General features: G+C 38.7%; 2 protein-coding genes and 1 long non-coding RNA gene across 5 annotated transcripts in view; 2 read left to right on the top strand and 1 right to left on the bottom strand.

The window, feature by feature from the left end:
- LOC108072835 (zinc finger protein 30 homolog) overlaps positions 1-14,103 on the top strand; it is a 104,415-nt gene extending 90,312 nt beyond the window's left edge. Inside the window, exon 4 of the mRNA XM_017164127.3 lies at positions 13,978-14,103. The gene's annotated coding sequence lies outside the window, so the exon portion shown is untranslated. The remainder of the gene's footprint in view (positions 1-13,977) is intronic.
- The window catches only part of Pvf3 (PDGF- and VEGF-related factor 3), a 68,770-nt gene extending 44,144 nt beyond the window's left edge, over positions 1-24,626 (top strand). The window contains exons 2-6 of one of the 2 annotated variants that reach the window (XM_017164160.3): positions 1,295-1,333; positions 13,978-14,110; positions 14,180-14,391; positions 22,092-22,369; positions 22,445-24,626. In XM_017164160.3, coding sequence (XP_017019649.1) covers positions 1,295-1,333; positions 13,978-14,110; positions 14,180-14,391; positions 22,092-22,369; positions 22,445-22,559 — 777 coding nt within the window. In that variant the 3' untranslated portion in view covers positions 22,560-24,626. The remainder of the gene's footprint in view (positions 1-1,294; positions 1,334-13,977; positions 14,111-14,179; positions 14,392-22,091; positions 22,370-22,444) is intronic. The other variant, XM_017164162.3, reaches the window with a different exon arrangement.
- On the bottom strand, positions 201-27,094 carry LOC108072851 (uncharacterized). 2 transcript variants are annotated; one of them, XR_011444474.1, is made up of 3 exons: positions 26,946-27,094; positions 26,834-26,894; positions 201-374 (listed from the first exon to the last, which is right to left on the bottom strand). It is a non-coding gene; the product is annotated as an uncharacterized lncRNA (long non-coding RNA). The 2 variants fall into 2 exon arrangements; XR_001770631.3 differs by lacking the exon at positions 201-374 and adding an exon at positions 16,641-17,834.
- Between the last annotated feature and the right edge of the window lie 905 nt (positions 27,095-27,999).

The raw sequence follows: 27,999 nt of genomic DNA, 5'->3' as shown, positions 1-27,999 counted from the left end.
CCTCAAAAGTCTTTTTGCTGATTTAATATTATACTTTACATTAACTTTAACTTGCCTGGGGGAATGCCATTTCACTTGTCATAAGACCGAAATCCATGCATCATCATCATGATCATCGCGGCAACAATGTTGCTGTCCAGCGACGGCAACATGTTGCTACCCAGACTGGATTTCGTTAGTTGAAGATTTCTTACCTCGAGAGCTGGTAGTTCGATGATTGATGGCTCGTTATCCATTGGAGGCCGACACTTGAATACTAAACGCCCGAGTGACTCAACAAGTTGCAGGTTGCTGCACCACACGCACCAGCAGAAGAAGAAAGAGTTGGCTTTGATGGGAGGAGACACACCCACGCGGGATTTGTGGTTCGTTTTCTGCAATGTTTGCAAATGAGCTGATTATGATTATGACTATATATTGGCAAAGAATAAAGAAATATATGAAGAGAGAGAAAAAACTTGTAGTGGCAGCAAAGTTTGCCTTCAAGTTTCGAAGTACAAAAGATTATCCGAACAAATGGTGCAAGATTTGAGCTGAAATGCAAATAAATGTTATGTGAATGCATTTTCCAGGGAATTTTGATTGTCAATTAGAAAGAATTCACTAAGTAAACGAAGGGAGCGGCTTAAGGGATTGTTTTTTTAGAAGATTTGGAAATGAAAACAAAATGATTAATGTAGTATTTTGGGGGAATATGTTTATATTTCTCAGATTATTTATATAAGAGTTTATTATTTTATGTATTAGCTTCAAAAGTTCATGTTTTTAAGCTTCTAAAAACTGTTTGAAAAGTAATATACCATTTAATGTTGCCTTTATAATGCTCTTTTTAATTAATCATTCTTGAAACTTTTAAATTTCAAAACCTTCTGCTCTGACTTTTCTTGTAATTTATGCAACCCTCATCCTGTTCTCCATTAAATTCAAATCCCTTTTAATGATCACTAAAATATCCCTTAGCTCTAGTAGAGTTTTCCCAGTATTTTCCGCTTCCGCTTCTACTATTAAGGAGAAATACTCAAACACCCATCTCTCAGAGCTAGTTTTGTCTGCTGGCCTAACTACTGGCAGTAACTATTTTTATACCCTCCTATAAAAGAGCGAAAACTTCGCTTCAGTCTGAAAGTCGGAATGCCTGAATGGTTGCCTCACATTAGCAAGTGGCAGAAATGTTACAGAACTCTCCTCCGACTTAGACAATTGCAACTTTGTCTCGATCCGCCCACGGAGGAAACCTCTGAGTACAAAACTTGAGTTCAACTGCAATAATTCTCCCTCCTCTTTTTCGTTGCAGGTAAGTGCTGCAAAGACATTAGAAGACAGCGATGGCCATGTAAGTACCGCCGCCAACATGAAACCCACCCACATGGCATCAAGATTTTGCTGGGAGCACAACAGCTATGCTTAGATAAATACTTAATAATTTAAGGAAATTTACTTAAAACTTAAACGAGCTCTAATCTTTCTCTAACATAAAACTGAACAACTACAGCCAAGCTTAAGTATGATGGTCTTAAGCTATGTACTTCCATAGCAATTAATATTTATTTATATATTTTCTAACAATTAATCAAGCTTAACAATTGGTTTTTAAGTATACCTTGCTCCCAGTTTACCCTCTTGAAACTACTATTATTTTGTTTAGTTTAGTAAACAGCACTTAGTTGTCTAGTGTCTGTCGCTCTGTCTATATGTGTCATGTAAAATATAGACAACTAAAGTCAACTTGAAACTACAACGAAATCACACGCTATAGAGAAACCACTCCTGACAATTGCCGGCACTTCCGTTGCATTGAACTTGCCATATACGCCCCCATCATCATCGTTGTGATCATAAATGCACACACAAATATATACTATATACCCGAAGTAGTGAGTGCATCTGTTGTGCCCCCGGGTGGATGACCTGCAAACGACTGCGATTCCGATTCCGAAACCCAACTCGAACAATTACAATAGGCGTCTTGCTTAACGATCGTGACCAATTTGTTGGTCAACCATCAACAGCGGCGATCGGGGAACAACGAGATCTCCTCCGCCTGCATCTGCAATCGTTTTGCAAATATTTACACACTGAAAAAGAGTGGGGAGAATGGATGCCCCTTCTGCCTCATCTATTTATTGTGTGGAGCCCCCGACCGGCTGTCATCGCTAGTGTCGCACCCACAGAGACCGAGAGACCTGTCCATCAATTCGATATGCGATTTGCTATAAGCACTATATGGGCCTATATGCGCCTTGCCGATGCACAGTCTGCGGCTGTGCATTGAATATTCAATTTAAAAGCGGCGTCGACTGCAGCCGACTGCCAGGCAAAATCATCAGAAAATGGTATGGGGAAAACTATATAGAAGATTTGAATGCCCTAGGTGGAGGTAGAATGAGGGTTTCGAGAATTTTAGTTGGATTTTTCACAAGCTACACTTGGTACTCTCACCAGATAACATTGTAAAGTTCATTCTAAAAAATTCTAAAATTATTTAAAATTAATTGTAGAGATTTGGAGAGGTCTTTGAACTGGTATAAAGTAAGGCAATAGACCCTATTTGCTGTAACCCTCACCTATATGGTAAAAGCTATAAAAATATATTTCTTATAAATTATACAACAGGATGTATTAAATATTAAATTATCAATAACTCCTAATAGTTCTCCCCCAATAGATTTCTGAAGTAAAAATCCCATAAACACCACACACACAATCAATTACTTGATGTTCCAATCAAAATCACTGAAAAAAACCCACGTGCCAGCAGCTCCGTGTAGGGTATAGATGGATCCCCAGCCGATTCATTACCATATATAGCTCTTGGCGCTGGAAAAGTGGAAAGGAAAACGTGACTTGTCTGGCTCCCGTCTGCCGGCAGTCTAGTGGTCTGAAATTCGTTGCAAACTCGGTTTAATTGAAACGTTGGCCCGCGAACTTGACGCTGATTTGACTGGCGAATGTCGTTGGGCTCATACCCATATCCATATCCGTATCCTACGATTACTAACATTACTTACCCTGTGACCTACATCTATTTTGGACTGGGATAATGGCCAGAGGGACTGGGGAAAAAAGGGTCCGTCGAAAGACAAGCCCCAGCCATGTAGCGCGAAAATTTATGACTTTCATTTGTGTTTTTCTCGCACAAATCACGAATGCGCCACAACGACACCCGCAGCAAATAAAATAAATTGAAATGTGGGTCAATGTTTGCGTTGTTGTTCACCCAGAAGGGAGTGACCCAAATGACCCGTCAACAGACCGCACCGAAGCCTAAATAGATGCCTAGAATGGCCATTTATTTAGCACGGGAAAACCAAAGCCCTCCAAAAACAATCGGCTTTTATTGGTTATGTCTGTATGCAAATGTGCGCGACAAAAAAGAAATATATGTAAATATCAGCGAATATATATTTAAAACCAATATTTAACTGTGTTCCCGAATATCCAAACATCAGATGGACAATTGCCAAATTCAATTTCCTATCCGCAAAAACCATGCAAGCTAACGCCTTCCAATTGTTCGCATTTTTGGCCGAGTTGGCGATTTGGATTCTATATAAATTTTGTGCTGTCGTTTGCCATTTTAATTTAATGCAAACATTTGTGCAACAAAGATTAATTATTAAGTGTATATGTGAATGTATGTGCAGATTTTATTGCTGCCAGCATTGAGTTTTAATTGCTTTGTTTTATTTTCGTGTATGTTTGTTATTGTTCTCAGCTGAGGTGAGCAGCTGTTGTTAGGGCCTGAAACTGTATGTTTTGTTTATAAATATGTAAAGCTTTAAATGGCCTTTTGCTTGCTCTTTTTTGAATGCTCTTAAACTCCATTAATAGTGTTTACACAGGAAATATTATTGTAGTGATCTTTTAATAATTAAGAATAATAAGAAAGAGATTTAAAGTGCATTTTATATATAAATCTGTATATTCTTTATTGTAAATAAAGAGTCTCCTTTGTTAATTAAAATCTATATATAAACAGCCTCCATCAGATTGATTGTATCATCTTCACTTTACTAATTAGATTTGTATTTCCACAATTCTACCTGCTTGGGATTTTCACCCCTGCCCCAGGATTTTCCACACGCCCTCTACAAACACGACCGCAGTTCATTAGCCTCCATTAGAGCAGGAAAAGCGGCAACTACAATGAGGAAAACGGGGGAAAAAGTAAGAGTGGGGGCGCTGCATCGGCAGAGGTGCCAAAGAGGGGGAATGGAAATTGCATTCACCGAGGAGCAGATAATTGTAAGACTGCGGCACCATTCAATTACCAGCTCCAAACATCTCTGAATAGAAGGAAAATCTCTGAAAAAAAAAGGGTAACGACTCAAAGAAGATTTCCCCTGAGCAAACCTCAGCCGGAGTTCAAAGTGCCTGGCGCTGGGAAAAAAGAGATACGGGAAAAGTGTGGTTAGATTAACAGACATTGCACTTGTTCACAGGGTTTAATGCCCGATAAACAGGGGATCCATCTTCCCCCTAAAACATATTTACATGTACATATAACCCCTTGAGAAAAAATATATCCCACCAACTGATAAGAAGCTGCAGCAGAAGCTTGAAGCTTGGGAAATGTTGACAATCATTAGGGGATAAAGTATGAAAACCGAGTTGGTAATTTCAAGCTGTCAGTATGCTTTCCTTTATCGGGCATCAATTGAAAGTTTTTCCTTGTTAATGAAATTACTTAAGCGAGAAAAATCCAAAAAACCCACGAAAGAGATAACAACAGCAAGTCAAGAGGTCTCAAAAAAACTTAAAGTTCACGAAATGAACGGCCATAAAGCCAATGAACCCTAAATATAAAATCAAAGTCAATCGATTTTGACTTACGAAATTCTTGGCAAAACTTTTACAGCAAAACCGCTTTCAAAATTTTAATGCTGCTCCCTCAATCGTGAATTTTAAGCCCTTTAACATCGGCGGCATCATCATTTATTCAGGAGGAGGAGCTCCCCTGTGTTGGTCGAGAGCCTGTCATGGCCCGATAAAATTATGAGAAAGTAAGAAATTAAATAAAGCACGAACGAAATCAATAAATTGCAGCGTCTGAAAGGCGCCAAAAAACCCACAGGAAACTGCCATAAACTGGCATTAAATATACATGCCAAACACTTACGGGTAAAAGTATATGTACGAGTCCGATATGTGAGTGATATTTACATCATTTAAGCGGAGAGCAGCTCAAAAAGTGAAAAACGAGGCGAACAAAATTCCCTTTTGAAAGAGAAAGGTGGCGAGCAGAGGATTCTGGCATGTGAGAACATCGTTTTCCAGGAATTACACAAAATGAAAAATGAAATAATATGTGCGGGGGGAATCTTTGAAATGAAACAAACATATTTCGCATGAACTTTCAGTAGAGGGAAAGATGTAATTAATAATAAAGAGATGTTAAATGGTTTGATGAAATTCTGGGAAATATTTCAAGTAGAAAGCTCAAAGCGATATGTGAGCTAAAGAACTTGATTTCGAATTTAAAGCCCTGGCTTATCTACATGTACTATGTTTTATTTCTGATTTTGGTATCCATTTTATACTATTAAATATCATAAAGTAACTTTATGAAATTCTATGGCATAATTCCACAAAGAACTTCTACTTAATTTCATTCACAGTATTCCATTCATTTTGATTCCTCAGTTGTAAATACAAACAAACCATTGAGAATGCTTGCTTTGAGCTCTCCGCTTCTCTGAAATTCTTTTCACATCTGGGCTCGCTCTGGAACTTGCTCTGAATACTATATTTATATTTTTTTCTGTTCACCAACGAATTTATTTATTTTCAATCAATGGTGCAGCTTCTGCAATTGTGCAGGCATCTCCTTACATGGCGGGGGGGCGGGAAGCCTGGTGCAAGCCAACGTATCAAAAGCGAAGCAAGTTTTGTCGTCTCGCCTTGCCACTTTTCAAGGGGGTGCCATTTCCAGGGGGAGGTGGCCTGGAGGGAGGTTGCTTGGCGAGGAGCGCGTGCCGCTTGGAATATTTATGAGCTGCGTCCAACGCTGGGACAAGGCGTCTTTGGCCATCAACTGACGGAAATCAATGTTGACCCACTTGGGGTTCAGGAAAGAAACAGTGGAAAAAGTAAGACGGACTTGGTAATGGGATCGGGAAACTGAAGGCGGCACTCCGCCGCACTCCTCACCCCCTCCGGCGAAAGTCAAGTGAAGAAATTAATTTCCCAGCAAGTCATTAATATTAAGTTTTTCGCAGGCAAACCCAAAAAAGGTCATAATGAGACTGGGACTCGCAATTTAAATTGGACACAACTGTCGCACCTTCAATGGTTTTCTCTTTTTTTTTTTTTGTTGCTATTTCCACTGAAATTTAATTGCTGCTGGCACATTTATTTTAAGCTTGCTTTTTCCTTTCACCATCTATCTCTTTATCTTTATCAAATGGCACACTGATTTCCGGTTCCGCTTGAATTTATGCTTTTTGTGCAGCTTGTTGTATGTTCTTTTGGTCAAAACGTGCAAAAAACCTTTTTGGCCAAGCTCAATTGGCAGCCAAAACATAAATCTGATTTATCGAACGAAATTACAGCAACAGAAGGGTGGAAAGAGAACTGGGTTTAGATGGGAAAGTGTATTATGACTTGGGGGAAATTTAAATACTCTACAATATAGGTTTCTGAACTTTTAAAAATTTGTAATTGTAAATTAGTAGTTGTAATTCATATCTTATCGTTTATAATTTTTATAAATATCTTAGATATCATTATGGACTTTAGTTTGTTATTATTCCCTAGAATCCCACATATTTTCCTTGTATAAATTATTTTAAGAAATACTTTTACCCTATTCTTTAGTTTATCTAAGAGTCTAAGTTGTTTTTGGAACCTTTTTCCGCTTTTCTTACAACCCAAAGTCCTCCACAAATTCCCCTACATAAAATATAAGCAGCGAGCATAAACTATTTTATCGCCTTCGGCATTTGGCTTTGGTTGCCTTTGCAGTTAGTGTTTTGTTTTTTTATTATTGTAGCAACACTATACCCCACTTCTTACACCCCCTTCGATGCTAGGATTTCCGCAGCAATCGATAGCCGGGAAATTTATGGCCAGTGTTGCCTTACTAAATGAATTTATGGCTAGCGTTTAGCGCCAGCGTTGCGCTGCACAAATAATATGCGTTGCGTAGCCGCCCCTTCTTCCCCCTCTTCCCATTTGCCACTTTTCCCCCAACAACAACAGGACCGCAGAAAGTTGGCAACACTGAAAATTCATTTTCGGTTTCTAACTGCACTCTTTTTCCTTGCCGTTTGTGGTTTATGCTCTTTTTTTTGGGTGGGGGGGGAGGTTCCGCTGACCAAGCCGAAACTTTTTGCGGCTAGTGTTGTGCGCCTGAAAGCAGGCTTTAAACTTTGCCCCCAAACTGAGGCCACCTTCTATGGTAACTCACGCTCGCATCCTTGGCGTTTGCAGTTTTAAATTTGTTTTGCAAGCCGTTCATATATTTGACACTTTTTGGCTGCCGCTCTGCGGCGGGCATGTGAGTGTCCTGGAAAAGCCCCAGGACCTTCGGCTATGTCGGGGCCAAACAGGAGGGGCTCAGGCAGATTGCAGGCCAGTTGGCAAGTATTTCTGTGGTTTTATCTCCATGCAAAGTAAACTTTTGGCGCTCGCTGTGGCTTTTCTGCAGCGCTTTGAATTGCAAAATAGTTGGTGGGGTTAAAGTGGGCGCAGGCACCAGGGGGTTAAGCGGAGTGCAGTGGCTCTGGCATTAATGTTGTCCTGGATTGTTGCGGTTTTCTTTGCCAACAAGAATGCTGGCTAATTAATGAGAGTTTCAAGTAGGCTGCAGTTTTTTGAGATTTTTTTTTACAAGTACATTAAACTTTTTGTATTTTATTTGCTTGTTAAAATTTTTTAAAATTCAATTTAAGCATTAACCTTGTAGAAATTTAATTTTATTAAAGCCTTGTTTTTTTGCCTCTTCAATGGTAATGAAGTCCTATGTTGGACATTTCTGACATCTCTTTATCTCATTTCAAATGGATCCATCGACTGACAGCTGTCAGAAGCCAGGCCGTATGTTTCTCCATCTCATTCTGTTGGTATCTCTGTCTCTGTTTCTCTGGAATTCTCCTCAACCCTATCACTTTCCTCTCTGAAACCCGCCCCAGAACAAACATTCTCGCAAGAGGGACATGCATTCCGACATATAGACATTCGTAGCAAGTGAAAGTCCGCAAACGGACAGCCACTATCCCCCACCCCGAAAACAAGCCCCCATTTAATTGGGGGCGTGGTTGTCCATTGTTGGATGAGGTGAGGTCAGCATTGCGGATCCCTGTCAAAGGGTCACTCAGAAACCAATAGCGGCGCGGTGCGCTTAACTTAATTCGAATAAGGTTACAAGGCACTGTGGGAAATTATAAAATTATATAAAATTAATTTTAAAATAATAAATAAATAATTTATAATGTCTCTCTTTACTTACAATTAAATGAAATGGTATTTCTACAAATTTTAAATAGTTTTACTTTGTTAAAATTGTCAAAAAGATTGCCAAAATTATAAACTATCGCAGAAAATCTTTCCGAATTGCAATAATTGATGACTTCTTGTTCTTTTAAATCTTGATTTATGCAAACAATTTATCATATGAAAATATAGAATAATATTAATTTAAAGAATAAGATTATTCAAGGGTTCTTTAAGTCATAAGAGGCCCAAAAAGCCAGTGATTGCTTAAAGTCATATATATGTATATTCCGATTCGCCAATAAAATCCAAACTTATTTATAAACAAATTATTAAATATTTCAGATTAATTTCTAATATTTTTGTCCGATTATAAATTTGATCCAATTAATCCCATTACAAACTGCAAGAGTTACAATCTTCAGCTTTCCAATGCTAACTTTCTTTCTGGTTTTATAATACACCTAATGCTTACTTAAATTTTATACAAAAACATCACACTTTTACCCACTGTACCACTATGGGTGATTTCAAAGGGAGGGGGTGCCAAAAGTGAGGGCCACACGCAGGATGCCCACCAGCTGCATTGTGATGCAGGTTCATGTCCAGCAAAAGGGGGCCACCTTGTTGCTGCCTTTCCGTTACTGCAGCTGACAAGCCCGGAAACTGATGGAAGGAGTGCTGTGTCGGACAAACCCCAGGCACACCCCCACACTCCCTCCCCTTTCAACCTTTCACCGAGCCACATGTGTGTGTGTTTTGGGCGTGGTCAGCATTAACTTGCTTAATGACGGCAAGTCAGCAAAATAAAAAAAAACGTCAGTCAAAAATCAGGCAGCCTTGGCTTTAATTTTAAATTTAGCAGATTTACGACATCTTTAAAAATCCAGATAAAACTGAATTTACTAGGAAAAATAGTTGGAAATATCAGAAGTAAAATTTAAGTACAAAAATGTTGGATTAACTTTAAAAGAAATATAATTAAAGTCGCATACATTCTCATCAATTTCAACGACTCCCTGGCAGAGTATAAAAGTCCTGCCAAAATGACCAAAAGAATAAACGCATTCGAAAAGGAATATATGTACATATGTAAACGATACATGTATATATCTCCCTTACGGGTCATATCCACGACCTCCGATTCAAGGACCACGAAAGATCCAAAGTGGAACTGCTAAAGGCTGCCATCGTTCAGTCGGCTTAACATTTATAATTCATTCGCTGTTGGCCTTAAAGGACTTTAAGCTGCCTTTTTCGCAGGACAGTCGGCTTGTTGGATTTTACGAGTACTGCTGCTGCTGCTGTTCCTGTTGCTTTTGCTGAATGAATGAAAAATAAGGCACCTGGGAAATTTGCGTAAATGCTGAGGCAGGCAGAACGTACATAAATAACGTTAAATTCATTCAAAAAGCAAATTACACGTGTGTTAAGCGAGGTGGGTAGGTGTTTTAATTAAATTATAAATGCCAACCAGGGCGGCAAATAATTATTAAAGTGAGCAGCCATTTCAGGCATCCGGAATATTCTATCAAATTATTTCCAATTTTGATGGATTTTATTATAATTTAGTTGCTTGAAATATTCGCCACACAAGTAGCCATTTTCGGGCACATTATTTATGGTGAAAAGCCACAAAAGCATGCTTCCGAACAGCTGCCAAATGCACATTAACCGCACCAACCGGCCACCAACTGAGCCACACATTTGCACCGCAGACGCCGAACCGAGAAAGAGACGGCCATAGGCCGCCAGATAGAGACAGGAATAGGGGAAATGAGAGAGAGAGAGAGAATGCATTTGAAAGTGGGAAAAATATGTGCATTCATAATAAAAATTTATGAGACCAGCCTTAAAAGAAAAGTTGGCAAAAGTTTCGGCCGAAGAAGAAAAACTAGAAAGAGAATAGAAAATAAAAAGATACAGAGTCAGAGAGAGCGAGAAGGAGAAAGCGCAAGAAAGAGAAAGACACACGACAGATAGAAGTTGTAGCAAATTGCTTCGTAAAAACATCAACTTCATTGCCATTATAAAGTTCAACAAATACAATATATATGCAACAAAACGCACCGAGGCAAAACAGGTAACAGTTTACAGAGACAGAGACAGAGAGAGAGACAGAGACAGACAGAAAAAGGGATAAAGATAGGAACAGAGGAAGCGCACACATGATGGGTAAACAACAATTACCACAGCAAACCAAAATATTTTCCTTCCCATTGTCGTGGGTGAATGTGTGTGTGTTATTTTTCGTTTGGATATTTTTCACTCTTCTCCTCGCGGCCACAAAAATAAAACTTTGGAATGCAAAACTTTTCTTTCCGCTTTTCAGTTCGAATCATTTTTTATCTGGCCAACTTTTGTTCGGATATTCTATGCAAATAAATTTTAAAAATAATTCCTCGCGTCACACGCGGCGTATGCGCAATTTGACACGAACACCCCGAAAGTATGCAGCACGAAATGGTGGAGAAAACTCATTTCAAACATTTCTCAAATCACTTCAAATGCGAGTTTTCAGTTTGCGCCAGCACGCTCCTTTCCACCTTATCCAGCGAGTCCATTTTTCATGCAGCTAATAAATAAAAGCATTCGACTTTGATATGATATCAAGAGCACTGCTTCTACTCCAATTTCTCGTGATGCACAGGGAGAAATAGGAATTTAATAAAATATTGAAACAATTCTATTAAAATTTAAAATAATAACAGTATTGGACACAGAAGTTTACATATTTTTATGTTTTTAAATAGCTAAAGGATTTTTCCGATGGAATCTAATAAGTTTTTCGTATCTAAAGCCTGATAATTCCTTTATCCTTTTCTTGATTCCTCTTAATTCAATTTATTCAATTAAATAACTAAAATCGTAGTTAGCCATGATTTGTAGATTTTTACTGTGCACCCTTCCCTCCCATCGAAAGACGACCACTCGACTGGGAAATGGAATATGACAAACAGCAGCAGACGGAGCAGAGCGAACCAGACAGGAATGGCCTGGGCAAGTAGAGGGAATCCCCCAAAGAGAGGCTGCAATATTTCAGCACTCAACTCGACAGCCAAGTGTCTAATGGTGGGGAGTAGCGGGGTAGAAGAAGGAAGAGTAGAAGCTCTCCTCGAGGGGCGTTTGAGTTTTTAATAAGCAGCCAGAGCGGCGTCAAATGCCAGAAGTTTGATGAAAGTGAAGGCAGCTTGGCAAATGGAAACCCCATTGCTCCCCTTTCTACGCTATTCTGGCGTTGCAGTTTTCAAAATTGAATAAACTTGACAAACGAGCGAAGCAGACGCCCCGTCGCCAGAGAAAGAGCGAGAGTGAGAGAGTGGCGCTAATATCAGAAAAGGTGATAAATTCTCAGCGAACGTCACAGTCTGAAGTGTCGTCAACAGTTGGGCGGAAAAGCAGGGAAATCGAGTCAAAAGGGAGCCCGGAAAAAACACAAATTTAATTGCAAGGTGCCAGGACTTTGAAGGAGGCGAAAAAGGGAGAGATTCCGCGGGTCAGGCGAAATGATTTTTGCAAATGCAATTTGCCAAATGAGATAAAAACCCAGAAGCTGAAGGGGTGTTTGGGAATTTTTCTAGAAGGCCCAGATTCTAGGAAAAATCAGAGTTTTAAGGCATCTAAAACTACGGCAAAAAATAGCAAATTTGTATATCTTATTTTTACACGTTAGGAACATATCTTTGCTTCGGGATACATCTTAGCATTCTTCATCTTTACACAAGCCTTGGAATTTATCACCAATTCCCCCAAGTGCCTGACCATTATCTTCAAGTGATTTTCTTTTCGCTGAAAAATCACCCAGAGCATTTCAATCAAATTGCATTAACTTTTAATGCTGGCCAATGGGCAGATGAGGATCTACCTGGCCGTAAAGCCATAGCCTTGGCATTAACGCCACATTCTTGTCAGGCTTTTCCCCAACCCCCGCCGGACGCCCCGTTAAGCTTAAGCCTGGCCATCACACCACAACAACAACAACAATGGGGGCCTCATTCATAAGCCTCAAGGTTAAACCGCTAAAAATCATTGACCAACATCAAAGAGCCATTGTTTTCGGCCAAAAGCAAATGGACCTGAAATGCTAAGCCCCCAAATGAAAATGGGAATCGGAATGGGGAATGGGAATTGGTATTGGAATCGAAGTGGGAATGGACACAATGCCGAAGACGAAGATTTATGCCAATTGCTCTTGAGCACCTTATAGCACACCAAACATGTAGTATATATATCCTCAATGTGTGACTAATGAACAGGCCTCTAGCTTCGCTTCGTGGGCCCTGTCCGCTGGCCTTTTATTTAGCCATTTTGGCCCACCCACATTTGCACAATTTACGATATTTTTTCGCTGCACGTATGTACGTATATCTGTCCGTATATTTATATATATTTGTGTATGTGCAAAGAGCTATGGACGCAGCCAGCTCATTAATTTCGCTTAACTTCACAAATTGCCAATTGTGCGCATTGGTCAACATTTTTACTTCATTCCGTCTCGCTTCCAATTCGTGGTTGACTGGGCCTGGTTTTTTCGCATCTCATTCTCGTTCTCGTTCTGGTTCTGGTCCAGACCAGACCAGGTTGATTTCCTTTTTCCCAGAGCATTGCTATATGTCCATGTCCGTGTCCGACAATTTCTTCTCTATTGTTCTCGCTGTCGTATTTATTGCCCTGAATGCCAATTTGTTTCATGTGGCCATTGTTCTGCACTTATGGGTCAAGGGTACCACGATTTGGCTATGGAGTTTGCCAGTTTCGAGTGGAGATGAAAGATATAAGGTAAGACAAAGCTGATCGTTTTAAGTTTGTGACTAAAAGACAAGTCAATTAAAGTAGGACAGGGCAAAGGGTAAAGTCAGTGGCACAAAGCCATAGACATTATAAATATTTTTTAACCAAGGTTCATTAATGAAAAGACTCTTAGATAAAGCTTTAAACTTCTACAAAAATAATATATAAAATATTTTTAAATTAAAAATCATTCCTTTTTAATTACTGTATAATTTTCTTTGAAGTTAGGGTATTTAAGCTTTCCAAAAACGGTTTCTTGTAATATTTTTTTCATTCCTGTTGCTGCTGCTGTTAATGTTGCTTTTGCTTTTGTTGCTTTTGCTTTTGTTGCTTTTGCTTTTGTTGCCTTTGTTGCGCTTGGTGCCTTCTGCCAGCACATGAATTCTTAGTTTATGAACTTCTGTTGGGCCCCACATTTGTTGCGGTACCAACTTCTCGTTAATGTTCCACTGGCATGTTACCTCAATCTGTGCTCGCTTGTCCCCTCTCCACTATTCCCAGCAGTCTTTTGGACAATAAAAATGGTGACAAATTGTCATCACACGGCCCAAATGGAGGCTTTATTAATGCGAACGACTTTTATGGCTACGGCCCCGGTGGCGTATGCGTAATGTGAGTGATGATATGGGGTAGAGGAAATGCCTGTTGGGGGAATCATGAACATGAACGTCTCTTCACCTAAACAAAACAAACATAATACGAAGCCATCAATTAGCATAACTAAAGTTTGGCCAACCTTGTTTTCATTTGCAGGATGTTGAGAGCATTTACTCACGCAACTACATAACCGGAAAGCTAACCCAGAAGAAGGAGGAGCAGCTGGGAACCCCCGAGGCGGCGCTTCGAGCGAGACGGTTGCAGGCCCAGAAGCAGAAGAGAGAGAGAGGTAAGGAGGCTCCAAGGAGAGCGAGAGAAGCAAAGCTAACCCAGGGACATTCCATTTCCCTTTGTTCAGCCCTCGCCCATGCCCACATGAACCAGGTGCTAAAGGAGGCCACCTGTCGAGTGCCCCAGAAGCGGTGCCAGCTGGTGCAGCAGGATCCCTCCAAGATCTACACGCCCCACTGCACCATCCTGCACCGCTGCAGCGAGGACAGTGGCTGTTGTCCCAGTAGAACCCAAATATGCGCCGCCAAGAGTACCCACAACGTTGAGCTGCATTTCTTTGTGAGTACTAAATAAAAAATAATAAAGGGTTAAAAAATAATTAGGAAATATATAAAACATAAAAGAAAAAAAGGAATTAAGGAAAAATTGAGAAATATAAAAAATAAAAGAAAAAGACATTAAAAAACAAACTTCGATGATATGTAATTGAATAAATTATTAAAACTAAATATTTACTTAGGGGTTACCCTAAAATTTATATTCTTAAATTCTTTACCGCTGATTTCACATTTAAAACTTAATATTTAAAATATTTCTAATAGATGAAAGCTAAGTAAAAAATATAAATGTCCTCATAAGAGTGTAAAGATCCTTGCAGATTTTTAAGTTAAATTTTCAGAAAAGATAGACCTGCCACAAATTCCTAATTAAATTTATTATTCAATCATCTATATTATTTTTAATTGCAAGTTAACTTGCATTATGTGATCCCAAAATTTAAATACATTAAGATTAATACAGAAAAGTTATCCAATTTAATATAAAAACTTTCCTATTTGAGCCTCTTATTCTAGATTAGTTTTCTATTAACTCTTGGGGTTTGGCCACGCCCTTGCCCCTTTCGGAAAATGGTTTTCATTCAATGTTGCGCCTGGGTGCAGCACTAACAAAAAGAAAAACAACGCTGGCAAATAAAAAGCAATTTTCATTCTGACATGAGCGCATTCATTGTGTTTAGGTTTTTGGTGTTTTTGAAAGCGAACGTGTGCGCTTCCAAGTGCCCATGTCTCCGTCTCTTTCGAAGCGAGTATGTCTGTCTCTCTCGTCGACGGTAATTGTCGTTGTTGTTTTTATTATTCTCATTGTTGGTGTTGTGGGCGTAGGTCATGCTTGAGGGCGCCATATTGCAACATAATTATATCGTTTCACCTTTATTTTCGTTTCAAATTTTTTTTTTTTGTTTTTTGTTTTTTTTCCCGGGTACTTCTTTTTCCACCGTAAGCTCTCCGCTGAAATGACTTTTTAATGACGCAATGATAATTCAATTTGTTTGGTGATTTATGCTCCATGATATGATTATTGCTGCCGTTGCCATTGCCTTCATTGTTCTGCCTGTCTTTTTGTTGTATAACGAGCTTTCAATATATGTTGAAATCGAGAATGTAATTAAGCATTTTCAGTCAGGCTCTTGGGGGAGGAAACTCGTTTTGTTTAAGTTTAATATGCTACAGATTGGACTGGTGACAGGGTGATGGATGGTTGCTAATTAAATTGGAAAAGTGGGGGGGTTAAGAAGCAAGAATATTGTAATTTATATGGGATTGTGGCTTAAGTTAAGCAAGTGATAAGTTACGAGTGGAAAATTAGGTCAAAGGACACTACTTATGTGACCGAAAGGGTTTAAAAATTATTAAGAATCACTCAATTAATATTTTATTGATATAAATAAATACTGTAACTCCAATAGCTTAGACATATTAACTTAAGATTTCTTAAACCCTTAAACATCAATTAAAGTTTTCCTATTTTAAATAATTATTTTAATTTCTAACTGTTACCCTTCAGTACCATCTCTATTGTCCTTCTCTGTTAATAATACTTCTTCTCACAAAAGCTAATATATATTTTAAGAGCTATCAACTATCCCTTTAATAAGTAAACATAAGCTTCTTCTGGCCCATTCACTGCTCTTTGTAATTTGTTCCTGGGCATCCTATTACTTGCCGTGCCTGCATTTGCTTAGTTTTCCATTATGAGTGACTTCATAAGGGGCTGATTTTCCTTCTTGGCTTCCTTCTTGGCTCAACTTTCATAAATTTCCGTTTCTGCGACGCCGTTTTTGCAGCTGGAACTTTTTTATTGGCGGCCTTCGAGGCAGGGAGACTCAGGACTTGGAGCTCATAACTCTGGGAACCGAGGATGGCTTTTAATTTTCAAATATTTATGCTGCGCTCGCCGCAAAAAGTTTCCACTTGCAAGATTTATGCACACTCACACATCCAGGGCACAAAATTCCGAGGCAAACACAACCGCAAAATGCTTAAGAACAAGACAAACACGCCCACACATGGCCCATTATATGGAACGCTGGCTTGAGGGGGTTAAGTCAACTCCCCGCCCAGCTTAATTATCCAATAAAACTTGGGGGCAAAACCACACAAATTATTGTTGGGCAATTTAACATTTTCGGCACTGGAGCAAAAACCTGTGAGATAAACTTGATAGATAAGTGTAAAGGGAGAGAGGGTTTAGGCCCTTGAAATTAATGGCAAAGTTACGAGGGCCAAGATTAGCCATCGGAAAATCTTGTGGAAAGTCCCAGCCAATAGGGTAACATAAATTATTAAGTTTAATATATATGCAACAGATTAAAGAGTTCGTAATAAAGTTAGGGTCAATTTTAATATGCGGTTGTTTGAGCTAAAGTTTCACTAGAAATTTCAGCTTCGGTCTGTTTGCAGATGTGTGAAAATTCATTGGAGAGAGACTTATAAAGTCAAAAGCTTCTTGGAAAGTAAGCAGAATCAATATATATAATACAGTTTATAATAAAAGTAAGATTTTAAAAACTTGGTTCAATAAATAGTAAGCTAAAAATTCTGAATAAAGCTTGGTTGTATCATATATGAAGTTAAAGCTCCTGTTTTGCCTTGGAAAGATAAACAAAAATAGTTTTAAAAGAGTTAGAAATTGTTTAAATTTAAATCATAATTTACTTATTTTCTTTATTATAATTCCCAAGTTAAACCTTTGTAATAAGCCTTGCAAATCTATGGTCTGTTCCAAGGTCTCAATAGTATAAAAAAAGTAGTTGCCTCCTCTGAAACATTTACATTCTAAAATCTTGGCTTACTACAATTTCACTTTAAAGCCGAATTTAGTATGCAAATAGTTTCGCTCGCTCTCTCCCTCTCTATCTTTTTTTGTTACTTTCTGGGAAATCCCCAAAATAAACTTATTCGTTCTGGGCTAGAGCAAGAGCAAACTCCATGACAAGCTCCATGGAATCCGCTGGCAGCAAAGTGTATGGCCCCCAGGAACTTTTGTGTCCATCATTCTGGCCCTCCTCTTCTCTGTCTCTCCTCTTCTTCCTTTTCACCGAAATATTTCTACCATTTTCTACACACTTGCCACCCCCTGTGTGGCCCCTCTATCCCATCAGCCCAGACTTAGGACACAAAAAATATTTGTGGCCAGGAAACTGAAGCTGAAGCTATATGTCCAAAACTGTTGGCAGTCTGAGGCTTAAGCGCGGATATGTATGGAAAAAATATACTAAAGAGCAAGGAGGAGAAGAAGATTCTGTAGAAGAAGGAGAAGAAAGAGATTCTGAAGAAGAAGAAGAAGGAAAAGAAGAAGGTGAATCTGAAGTAGAGGAGTAAGAAGGAGATGAATATGAAGGAGCAGCTTTTGCCAGGAGGAAGCAACTCAGCGGTTTGTCATTGAGAGGTGTCAAGTGGCAGGCAAACACACGCCAACACACACACTCAGCTGGAGAGGCACTGGAAAAAATATAATAAAAATATAATAATATATAATATCATTTTAGGAAGTAACTAAATTATTATTCTAGATATTCTTTTAAGAATTTAGATAGTCAAATTTCCCCCAATCATAGTTATCCCTTAAATTAAAATATTTTAAATTGATTTTACATACAAACTCTTCCATACTTTCTCTCAGTGTTAGAGGTCTCTTGTGGTGGCGGGGGTGTACGAACCTTAAGGAGCCATAACCAGGCTGAGGATGCAACCAACAAGAGCAGCAGCGCAACACAACACAAAAAAAAGCGTAAACATTTTAACAAAACATAATTTATGTTGCGCAAATTTTGCATTTGGTGTAAGGTTTTTTCCCTTTTTTTTTGAGGAGATGGGGTCGTTCTGCATTGTACAAGTCTGGGAGAAAGGACATTGAACTCCCAGCAAACTCCAGCACATGTTGTAAGCGTTGTGAGATTTATGAGTCGGTCTCCTCTCCTTTCTTCGCCTCCTGGATTCTCTTTTCTGGGTTCACTGCCCTCCACTTTCACCGGAGAGTCACAGAAGAGCAAGCAGGAGGTAACACTGAAGGGGGGCGGCAGCTAGAAAAAGCTGAAATCAAAGGCCTCCTAAACGTGAAAGCCAACGCCCACAAGCAGCAATAATAAAAACACACACACCCAGCCAAAGTTTTGCTTGTTTAGCAAACCGAAGCCAAAGTAAAAGTCAATTGGCTGACAGGCAAATGGCCAACTCCTCATCCCAAATAGCTTCAACTCTACATATAACCTTCATATATATACAGAGAAATCATTTCTAGAGATGGAGGAAGCTTCTTTTTAGGATTAAAGAGGAGTTTTGTTTAAAAAAATAACAAAGTATAATGAGACATGGAAACATATTAGAAAAGAGAGAGAGTTAGAGATACAATAGAAGTTAGATAAATTACAAATTACAAACCTTTTCTAGGCTATCTACTTTTCTTACTGTGCATCCCCATCTGGAGACCAGAGCGAACCAAACTTCGGTGATTTAATTAATTTGCCACAAAATGTGGCCAGCTCGAGGCGTGTGCATAATAAGCTTGGGATGAGTTGAACAAAAGGAGGCAAAGCCTGGGCGGTAAATGGGGGAAAGTCTGGTAAAAGAGGAGATGTAGTTTAAGGATCCCCTTTCGTGACACATCCGCAGCCAGTTTAAGAGCTGCGTAATGCAATTTTCCCAAGCTCAAATCCCCGGGCCAGTCTGCGGGACATCCACACGTGTGTCGAAAGGACGGATGGGGGGAATGGTTGAAAAAGGCGAGGTAAATGCAAATTGCGAGCACGTAAACAGGTGGAAACAGGTGCAGGAGGTAAGCAGCAGTATCCCACACAGCAGTTAAGGGAAAGCTTCCCTAATGCAACGCTGATGTGGGCGCCATGAAATGGATGAGAAATGGTCCAAAAATCCCACCTTCCCCAAAACTCTAACCGCCGAAAGCTGTACAAATATGTGAAATTCTTTTGCAATGCAACTTTCAAATTTTAAATTTGCATATTTTGTAATATAATATGTGTATTTGTGTGAAATTGTATTATCATTGTTGTATATTATAGGTATATTTTGTACGAAAAATATCTTTGGCTTTCCGTGTAACTATCCTTTGTGGCTCTTTAACACCTTTCCCTTTGGAATCCAACTATATCTCTCCCCAAATATCCCTGCTTGCTGCAACTTTATCAGAAATGTTGATGACAGTTGAGTGTTCTTTAAACTTATGGAGAACTAACATGTTGAGGAGAAGTGTAGCTCACATAAAAGAACAAAGACAGCTGGTGAAAGTCAGAGGGTGAAACTACATAAACTTTTCACTAATTTTGTAAATTCCTAGAACTCATTTGTTACAGTTGAAAGTTCGCTAAGAAAATAGTTCAATTTAATCAGGTGAAATGGAAATTTCTGTAAGAGAAAGAAAATTGCATTGTGGGGTAAGAAATTTCAAAGTTGTGGTTTAAGGAGAAGCTCATAGAACTTTGTATTTAAAATAGTAACAAAGTACTGATAAATTCAGCTTAAAAATCAACATGACAGTTTTGGGACAATAACTCATTGCAAATTCCTCCCCAAGAGTTGGTTAAAATCTTCGTGTTTACAAATACTCCAACCACTACTTTTATTTTCGTCTCAATTAAGTTCTCGACCCGGGCCATTGTTTTTGTGGAAAACAAAACCACTTGGGAGGCCTCTGGAAAATGCATGAAATTTTAGGAAAAACATTTTATGCTTACACACCACTGAGCTGACTTAATCGCACCTCTTCTCCTTGGGAAAACCCCTGGCAAGCCGAGCAATAACTGACTAATTGCTCGGTTTGCACACACACCGGACACACACGCACCTTACCCGTCCCTAAGAGAAATGGGGGCAAAAATGGGTTTTACGAATGCATTTGCATGCATAAAACAGCCCAACCTCAATTAGAGAGAGGCCATCTTGGAAAGTAAACCACCCGGCATACTACCCCCCTCTCAAAATACTCATAAACAATATGGTTATATATCAGGATACACTGTAGTTCTAAGACTGGAAAACTTTTTGAGGTTTTTAGAAAATATAAATATAAAAAAAATCGAAATTTACAGTTCGAAATTAATAAAAATAAGTAGATAATGAAGAACTTTTTATATATTCTGTGGTTTTTAGCTATATCTACATTATTCTACATTTTCATCTTATAAATTCCAAATTTTTAAAGCTCTTTCCGATAAATGAAATAGCTTGGAAACAGCTTGTATAGTAACCCAATTAGTAAATCCTCTTATTTAGTAGTGTATAGGCTGAGGGATTTGCATATTTACTGAGCAGCAGGAACTGCAGAAGCACTTTAGTGCAATTTTTTGCACAAATGCGGTTTGGGGTAACTTGGTGGGAAGGGCCTTTGTACAGTAAAGTAACAACGGCAGCACTTGGCACTTCCGTTTCCGGCAATTATTGTTGCTCTTAGTGAAGAAGAAAAGCCCCGTTCTGGTTCTCAAGGAATTTCGCTTGGAACCCCTACAACTTTCAGGTGGAGGGGATGGCCCCAAAAACTTTTTCAATTCGCAGCAGTTGCATTTGCATTAGCATTGACCAAAAAACCCAACCACAGACCGGAAAGTACCACACAACACGAACCGCAGGGAAGCAAAGTAAAAACTCAATTTGCTGAATTTTCATAAATACCTGAAACATGCTTTACCCTTTTTAGTGCTTTGTCAACTTATTGGGTTTGCCAGTTGTTTCTGCTTTGATGCGTCCAATCAAAATTCAAATGCTTCACAGAACTTCACCAATTTGTAAAGATTTTTTTATGGCACTTTTCTGCAAGATTGCTTTTCTGTTTATTCTCACTTTCTACCATTTTCCGATTTTCTGATTTTCTGCATTTCCACTCCTTGTAAAGATCTCTCAACTGGCTGGATGAGTGGCCAGTCAGGGCTTGATTAATAACCAACTTGTTATTTTAATTAAACGAATTCAACTTAATTTATGCAATTCATACGCATTTCATCATTTTGCACTTGTCATGCAACAAAACCCACAAATTCCAGGGGGGGCACAGGGGGTGGTTGGAGTAAAATGTGGACCACAGACCAGCCAAAGAGTGGCGACATGCGGGGCTCATCGGTGAGGCGGACAGAGACCATGGGACCAATCCAATCCAATCCCAGGCATCAGCAGCTGTAGAAGTTTTGTGGTCTGTTAATGGCCTTGGTCAGTGGCGTCTAGTCAAAGCCAAAAAGGGGGTATTTGTCATGGGAAATATTAGGTTACACTTCTCTGGTTGCTTGAAGACAAAAGATGTGTCTGTTAAATATTATTTACATTGTTTAACTCTTTACTTAACACTTAATATCTTAACCCCTCTTTAAAAACTCCCCATATTCCACCTAAGCCCCTGGCTACTGACGACTGACAACTCATTTAAGAATTACAAGAGCTATAGCTCTGTATAACCGACCGACAACGAGCCATGGCAACAATGACAACAAGTTTGATGAGCAGTCAGCTTAGGAAACTGTCAACTCCCCTGCTGCCAGATACGAAGACATATAGATATATTCTATATGCAAACAAGCCAGGGGGCTACGGGGGCTGCTGGGCATCAAATTATGCAAGCTCGACATGCAAATAGTTGGCCGGCATAATTAAGCTGCCAGGGATGTGTGTGTGCGATGATATCGCTGGTAATTAACTAAGTATGGCATTTCATTTACGGATTTCCCATTTTCCCGGACTCTCCCGTCAAACCCGCAGGTGAAGAGCACCAAACACCGCAGCGTCATCGAAAAGCGGACATTTGTGAACCACACGGAGTGCCACTGCATCGAGCGCTCCAGCTACAACGAGGACACGGCCATGGCCAACTACGGTCCATCGGCGGTGCGGGCTACCATATTAAGCTGCACCTGTCCGCGCAGCTTCGAGAAGATCCTGCAGGACGACGGCCAGTGCAGGTGCGACTGCAGCTCCGGCAACTACGACTGCGACTGGCTGAAGCGGGGCAACGAGCACTTTGACATGAACAATCGCAAGTGAGTGGCAAATAAATCGCATGCTTATACCTCCCCATCAAATTCCCTTTTGTTTTTCCCACCCCCCGATAACAGGTGCATCCAGCAGGGTCGCTGCAAGCCGCCCACATGTGAGTACGGCCTCTACATGGAGAAGCACGGCCGCTGTCCCAAGCAGCACGAGCAGCCCGTCTACAATGCCATGTCGTAAGCAACGAGTCCCCAGGAGGAGTCTGAGGAGAGCTAGAGAGCGAGGAACCAGGAAAAGTATTATTCAGTCAAGTTTCTAACTCAAGGCCAGACGAGTGGAAAAACGGGGAAAGCCTTCCCCGCCTGACGACTAGAGTAAAAGCAAAAGGAGAGACGTGAATTTAGTTGCATATCCTATACAAAACAATACGAAAATAAAACGAAAACAAATCTATTTATACACAAGGTTGGGTCGATCAGTAGGAAAACTTTGAAATATTTCCAGAATTTTAACAAGGAGTAGTTTAAAAATCATTTGAAAAGTAAACTAAAAGTAGGCAATGCAAAAACTTGACTCTTTGAAGATTTTTTCTTAAGATGTATGTGAAAAATGTAATGAAAATATTAGAAAACTATCTTCTTTCTATTAAACTTTTAAGCAATTCAACTTGACATAAGGAAATGCAATCTTTTAAAAACTTTCCAAAGATTTAATACTTCTATTTTGCTGAACAAAAAGATCGACCCTTCCTCATATACACATACCAATTAAATGTATATCAGCTGATTGTGTATTAGATGTTTTAAGACCTCAATTCGAAAAGATTTTTCCCAAATAGCTCTAGAACATACACACAAAACGAAAATCTATTACCTTTAGCAACAAGAAATAAGACTTTTTTGCGCATGTTTTTACCCCACATAAAACAATAAGAAACCGTAGCATTGTTCATGAATGTTTTAATAACGAAAATCCCCAAGTAAGCAACATACATACATATATAATGCATAAATGGAAATAAACCCAATAGAGTTATGTGTATTTTATGCGTATGCAAAATGAAATTCCAAATATATAAATTGACTGCGTTTTTAGTTTTTAATTAACTAATGTTATGTTATTTAATTATAATAAACACACGAAAAACGAAAACAAATCATTAAAATTACAAATTAAATATATAAATTACATGTTATTTAAGCTAAGTTTTAACACAAAAAACAAACAAACAAAACGAAAACAAACCCCCGAAAGATCACACAACAAGAACAAAATTAAATTTTCATATTTAATTTCTAGTCAAATTTTAATTTTACATTTCAATGGTCAATGTGTAGCTTCGTGTTCCGACATTCAACTCATTAAAGCAAATGGCATTTAACGCGGATACCAGAAAATATATAGAAACTAACACGTAAATATAGCGAGATAATTAATGTATAAACCATATGAATGTGAACTAGCCCACACAGTCTGTCTGTCTCTTGCTTATTTCCTGCATTTCGAAAGTGACAACTAAACTATATATTAGGGATACCTTCAATTTTACAACTCACTGCGAGCCATAAGAAAGTGTGAAAAGAAAACGATTTTAAACGCTACTTTTAATTTTCATTCGCTTCGTGCACCACTTTTAGTTGTTAGTTTAAGTTTATCGACATAGTTCCGACACCAAGCACTGTATATATATATTTTACTATAGATAAAACCTAAATTTAAGCGGCACTCAAAATGAAACCATTTGGCACGAATTATTGCGAAAATTACTATATATGGGCCAACGAGAAATAATTCCCGGGGATTGCATAACGCGCATTTGCATATTAACGACATTTGCCCGCTGGCAATCGACGAGCTCAATTATTAATTTCGAACGGAATTTGGGAGTTTAATGATTGTGAATTTATTTACCATTTAGCCAGATACCGTAAGCCGTTTAATGTCCAGCCTTCCTGCATAATCATTTACCCTACTGTATCGATTGTTTGCCATAATTTACGGGCAATCTATTTGCTCAAATTAAAATATTTATTAAAATTCGCACAGCACACAATCTCAATGCGACGTTGAATATTTCAATAAATCTGCGTAATTGTTTATAGAAGCTACCACAAATTACCAAGCGGAATATATTATATATACGAAACGTAAAACATTTCAAAATGATTTTATTTACAACTTTTAGCATAAATTTTAATGTATAATAAAGCGAATAAGCGAACGTTAAGCAGAAAAACAAAACCAATACTAATAAAAATGAACATATTATTACTATGCAAAAATCCAAATAAATATGACAGTGAAAAAATAATAGTCGAACAATGGTTGTTTAATGGATTTTTACTATCGAAGGTGGTTGTTTCTTTGGATTGTGTGGTAAGTGCTTAATTAGCAGGCTGGCGCTAAAGGAGTCCCTCCTAATGATTTTCAGCCAGGGAAAGTCCAACAGGGAAAGTAAGATGTACTGCTAATGAGCGGGAGAGAAAATGACAGTGGCAGAGGAGGAAAGCAATGTCTTATCTACTTTTTATGATTTATTTATTAGTAAACCATAAACCATTAATTAAAAGAAATCCCCCTTTTTAGTTGGTTTGATGATTGGACTTTACAAAACTTCCGATTACAACCTGTGGACCTATTTCCGCAGCCAATTTTGTGCTAATGACAGTGTCTAAGCTGGAAAGTTCGTACTAATGAAAATGCATAACAAATAGTAGCTGTGGCTCGACCTTTGACCCATTTGCCACCCACTCGCCGCCACCCACCTGCAATGCTCTACACAGATGTAGCAGATGTAACACGCGCGCACAGCGGCATGGGTGCCGGCCACATTATGATCTAAAATTTATAGAATTTATAAGCAGAGTGCACCCAGAAGGGTTAACGACGATGATAGCGCCACCTGGCGGCGAATGAGGCAAGCACAGATAAGCTCATGAAGTAAAGAGAGTTCTGTTATCATGGCTTTTATCTAGCTATATATAATATATATATTTTAAGGATATTATTAGGTTGTTGTTAGGAAAGAAGAATCAAGAATTTTCGAAATTTTTAAAAATATTTTATTACCATATATCTAAAAAAAAATCGATAGAAGAAGTGAAGTATGATAAGGGGGGAAATCAACTAAAATATTTTGAACACAGAAGGAAGAATGATAGTTTGGGTGAAATAAAAATCTAGATTAAAAAAATATATATAAAAATTTGGGAATTTGTTTAGTTAAAGGCAGTACTACAAACTACTTATAAAATTAAAAAAAAAAATAAAACAAAAATTTCTGAAATTTTAAACTGTTTATAATCTCGACAAATTTTAATCCACTCTGAGTTAAAATTTAAAATTAATATAACTTATATAAATATAAAAATTTAGAAGTAATTGTACAATTCAAAAAATCAAAGCCAAAGTTGCGATTTAAATTTATTTTTTTAAATTTTTTAATGTTTTTAAAATGTATTTCTATTTCTCCTCAAATTTTAAATTTCTCTTAGTAAAATATAACATTTTTATTATTTATATAAATATAATAATAAAGAAGTTATTATAGAAATAAAATAAATTAAAGCAAAAATTTCCTTTTAAATTTTGTTAAATCTATTTAATCTATTGTTTTTAATATCTACTTCTATTTCCCAGAATTTCCAGCTATTTTTCTGAATCAAAACAACATCACTGCCAAAGTGAGTGAAAAGCGTATGCTAAAGCAAGAAGAAGCTAAATGCAATCAATTAAAACTGCAATAAAACCGGCGCTACCAGATAATACCCGAGTTTGAGCTTTAAAAGAGGACTCTTCAAAGGATCCCCATCCCCTCTACCCCTGTCGTATTCACCTTTCATCGATTTCTGCCGGCCAAGTGAAATCACATGGAAAGGCAAACAAAGCAGCAGCCGCAAAAACAAAAAAAAACCAAAATACAAAAAATTGAGAATTTTCCCAGCCAGCAACAAGCGAGAGGCGGCAAAGTGGGCGTGGCAGGGGAAAACATGCAGCGGCCAAAAGCGGAAAGGAAAAGGATCAGGCGAAAAGCACGGGTACAGGCTCACAAATTAAAACCGCACACGGAAAAAGGATGCAAGTGTTTGGGGGTGTGCCTGTGTGTGTAGCGGGTGTAGAGTGCAGAGTGCAGATAGTTGCTAGAGAGAGAGAGAAAGGAGTTGCCATGATATGCCTGCATAATTAATTTCCGCCACACACACACACATACAGACAGACAGACAGAATTTTCCGGTTTTTGCCTCACACCATAAAAAATATATCAAAAATAACACACAAAAAAAGAACAGAAAACAACAATAGTAACAACAACAACAGAAATCATAAAAATACATGAGAAAAACAACAAACTTGGCCCGGGTTCCGTCATTGCCTCATCCTCTCTATAGATCTGCTGCCCGTTCTGCTTTATTTTGGTTTTATTTCGACAATTTGTTTTTGCCGCGACTTATTTTTGTCACAAATACACACGGACACACACACACACACACACACTGGCAAGTGTGTTTACTCACAGTGATTAGACGTGTTTTTCCGAGCTCCAAAATAAAAATAGTGTAGGCAGCTCGAAAGGCCCTAGAAAAGGTGCAATTACTAATTGTGAGACAACTGGGGAAAGGTACGTACCAGAATCGGCCCCGGCTGGCTATCCGGGCTCCCCGAATTTAGGCACTTGGAACCGCCTTTGGAACCCGTGGGCAAGGGGGGACCCTCTCCTGTCCATCGATCTTTCCACGAACGCTCTCACAGCTTGGAATAGTTTCCACACGCCACTTTTTTTCCCTCGCGTTTTTCCTTCTAGGCGCAACACACGATCAGCTGATCATAGTGTTGTGCAGCGCATGCGCAGCGAGCTTTCGCACACCCGCGCAGTATTGGAAAACGCGAGCAGACAAATTCCCGCCACAGCCAAAACTTAAATTTAAATTTAAATTTAGATTTGAATTTGGATTTGAATTTGAACTTGGACTTTAGATTTTGAACCTTGAATTTTAAATTCTAAATTTTTAGTTTTGAATTTTGGATTTTGAATTTTTTAAATTTGGATTTTAAATTTTAAATTTTGAATTTTTTAATTTTGAATTTTAGATTTTGGGTTTTGAATTTCGAATTTTAATTTTAAGTTTTAAATTTTGAACCTGAAGTTTTTGAATATTGAATTTCAAATTTTGAATTTTGAGTTTTAATCTTGAATTTTGAATTTTAAATTTTAAGTTTTGAATTTTGGATTTAAAGTTTTGAATTTTAGGTTTTGAATTTCGAATTTCAAGTTTGAATTTGGGTCTAGGTTTGGGTTTGGATTTGAATTTAAATTTAAATTAGGCTTAGGAATTGTCATCCACATTCCGCAGTTGGCTCTGGTGGGGCTAAGAGCACAAGGCCAAGGAACTCGCCATTTTCCAACCCCCCCGCTGAGGCGGCGCCAATTAAAAGGGGCTCTGGGGACCGAGAAGGAGCGGTATAACTCCCATCAGGCATTCGCAGGGGGAAATCCCCGCGCACCGAGGGACCCCGCTAGGAGCAGGTGCGATGAGCCAAGCGAAACCGCCTGCAGGCCGGGATGACGAGACCCAGGCATTAGCGGTAGCTAGAGCAGAGGAGGAACTGCTGAGAAATTTCCAGCGCAACAAGCAGAAGATGCAACACTCGCCTCCCGCGAGCATGCCAGAGAAGCAACCGG

This window comes from Drosophila kikkawai, chromosome 2L, assembly GCF_030179895.1.
Source record: "Drosophila kikkawai strain 14028-0561.14 chromosome 2L, DkikHiC1v2, whole genome shotgun sequence".
Classification (NCBI taxonomy): Eukaryota; Metazoa; Arthropoda; class Insecta; order Diptera; family Drosophilidae; genus Drosophila; species Drosophila kikkawai.
This window is presented reverse-complemented; position numbering and strand designations above follow the sequence as displayed.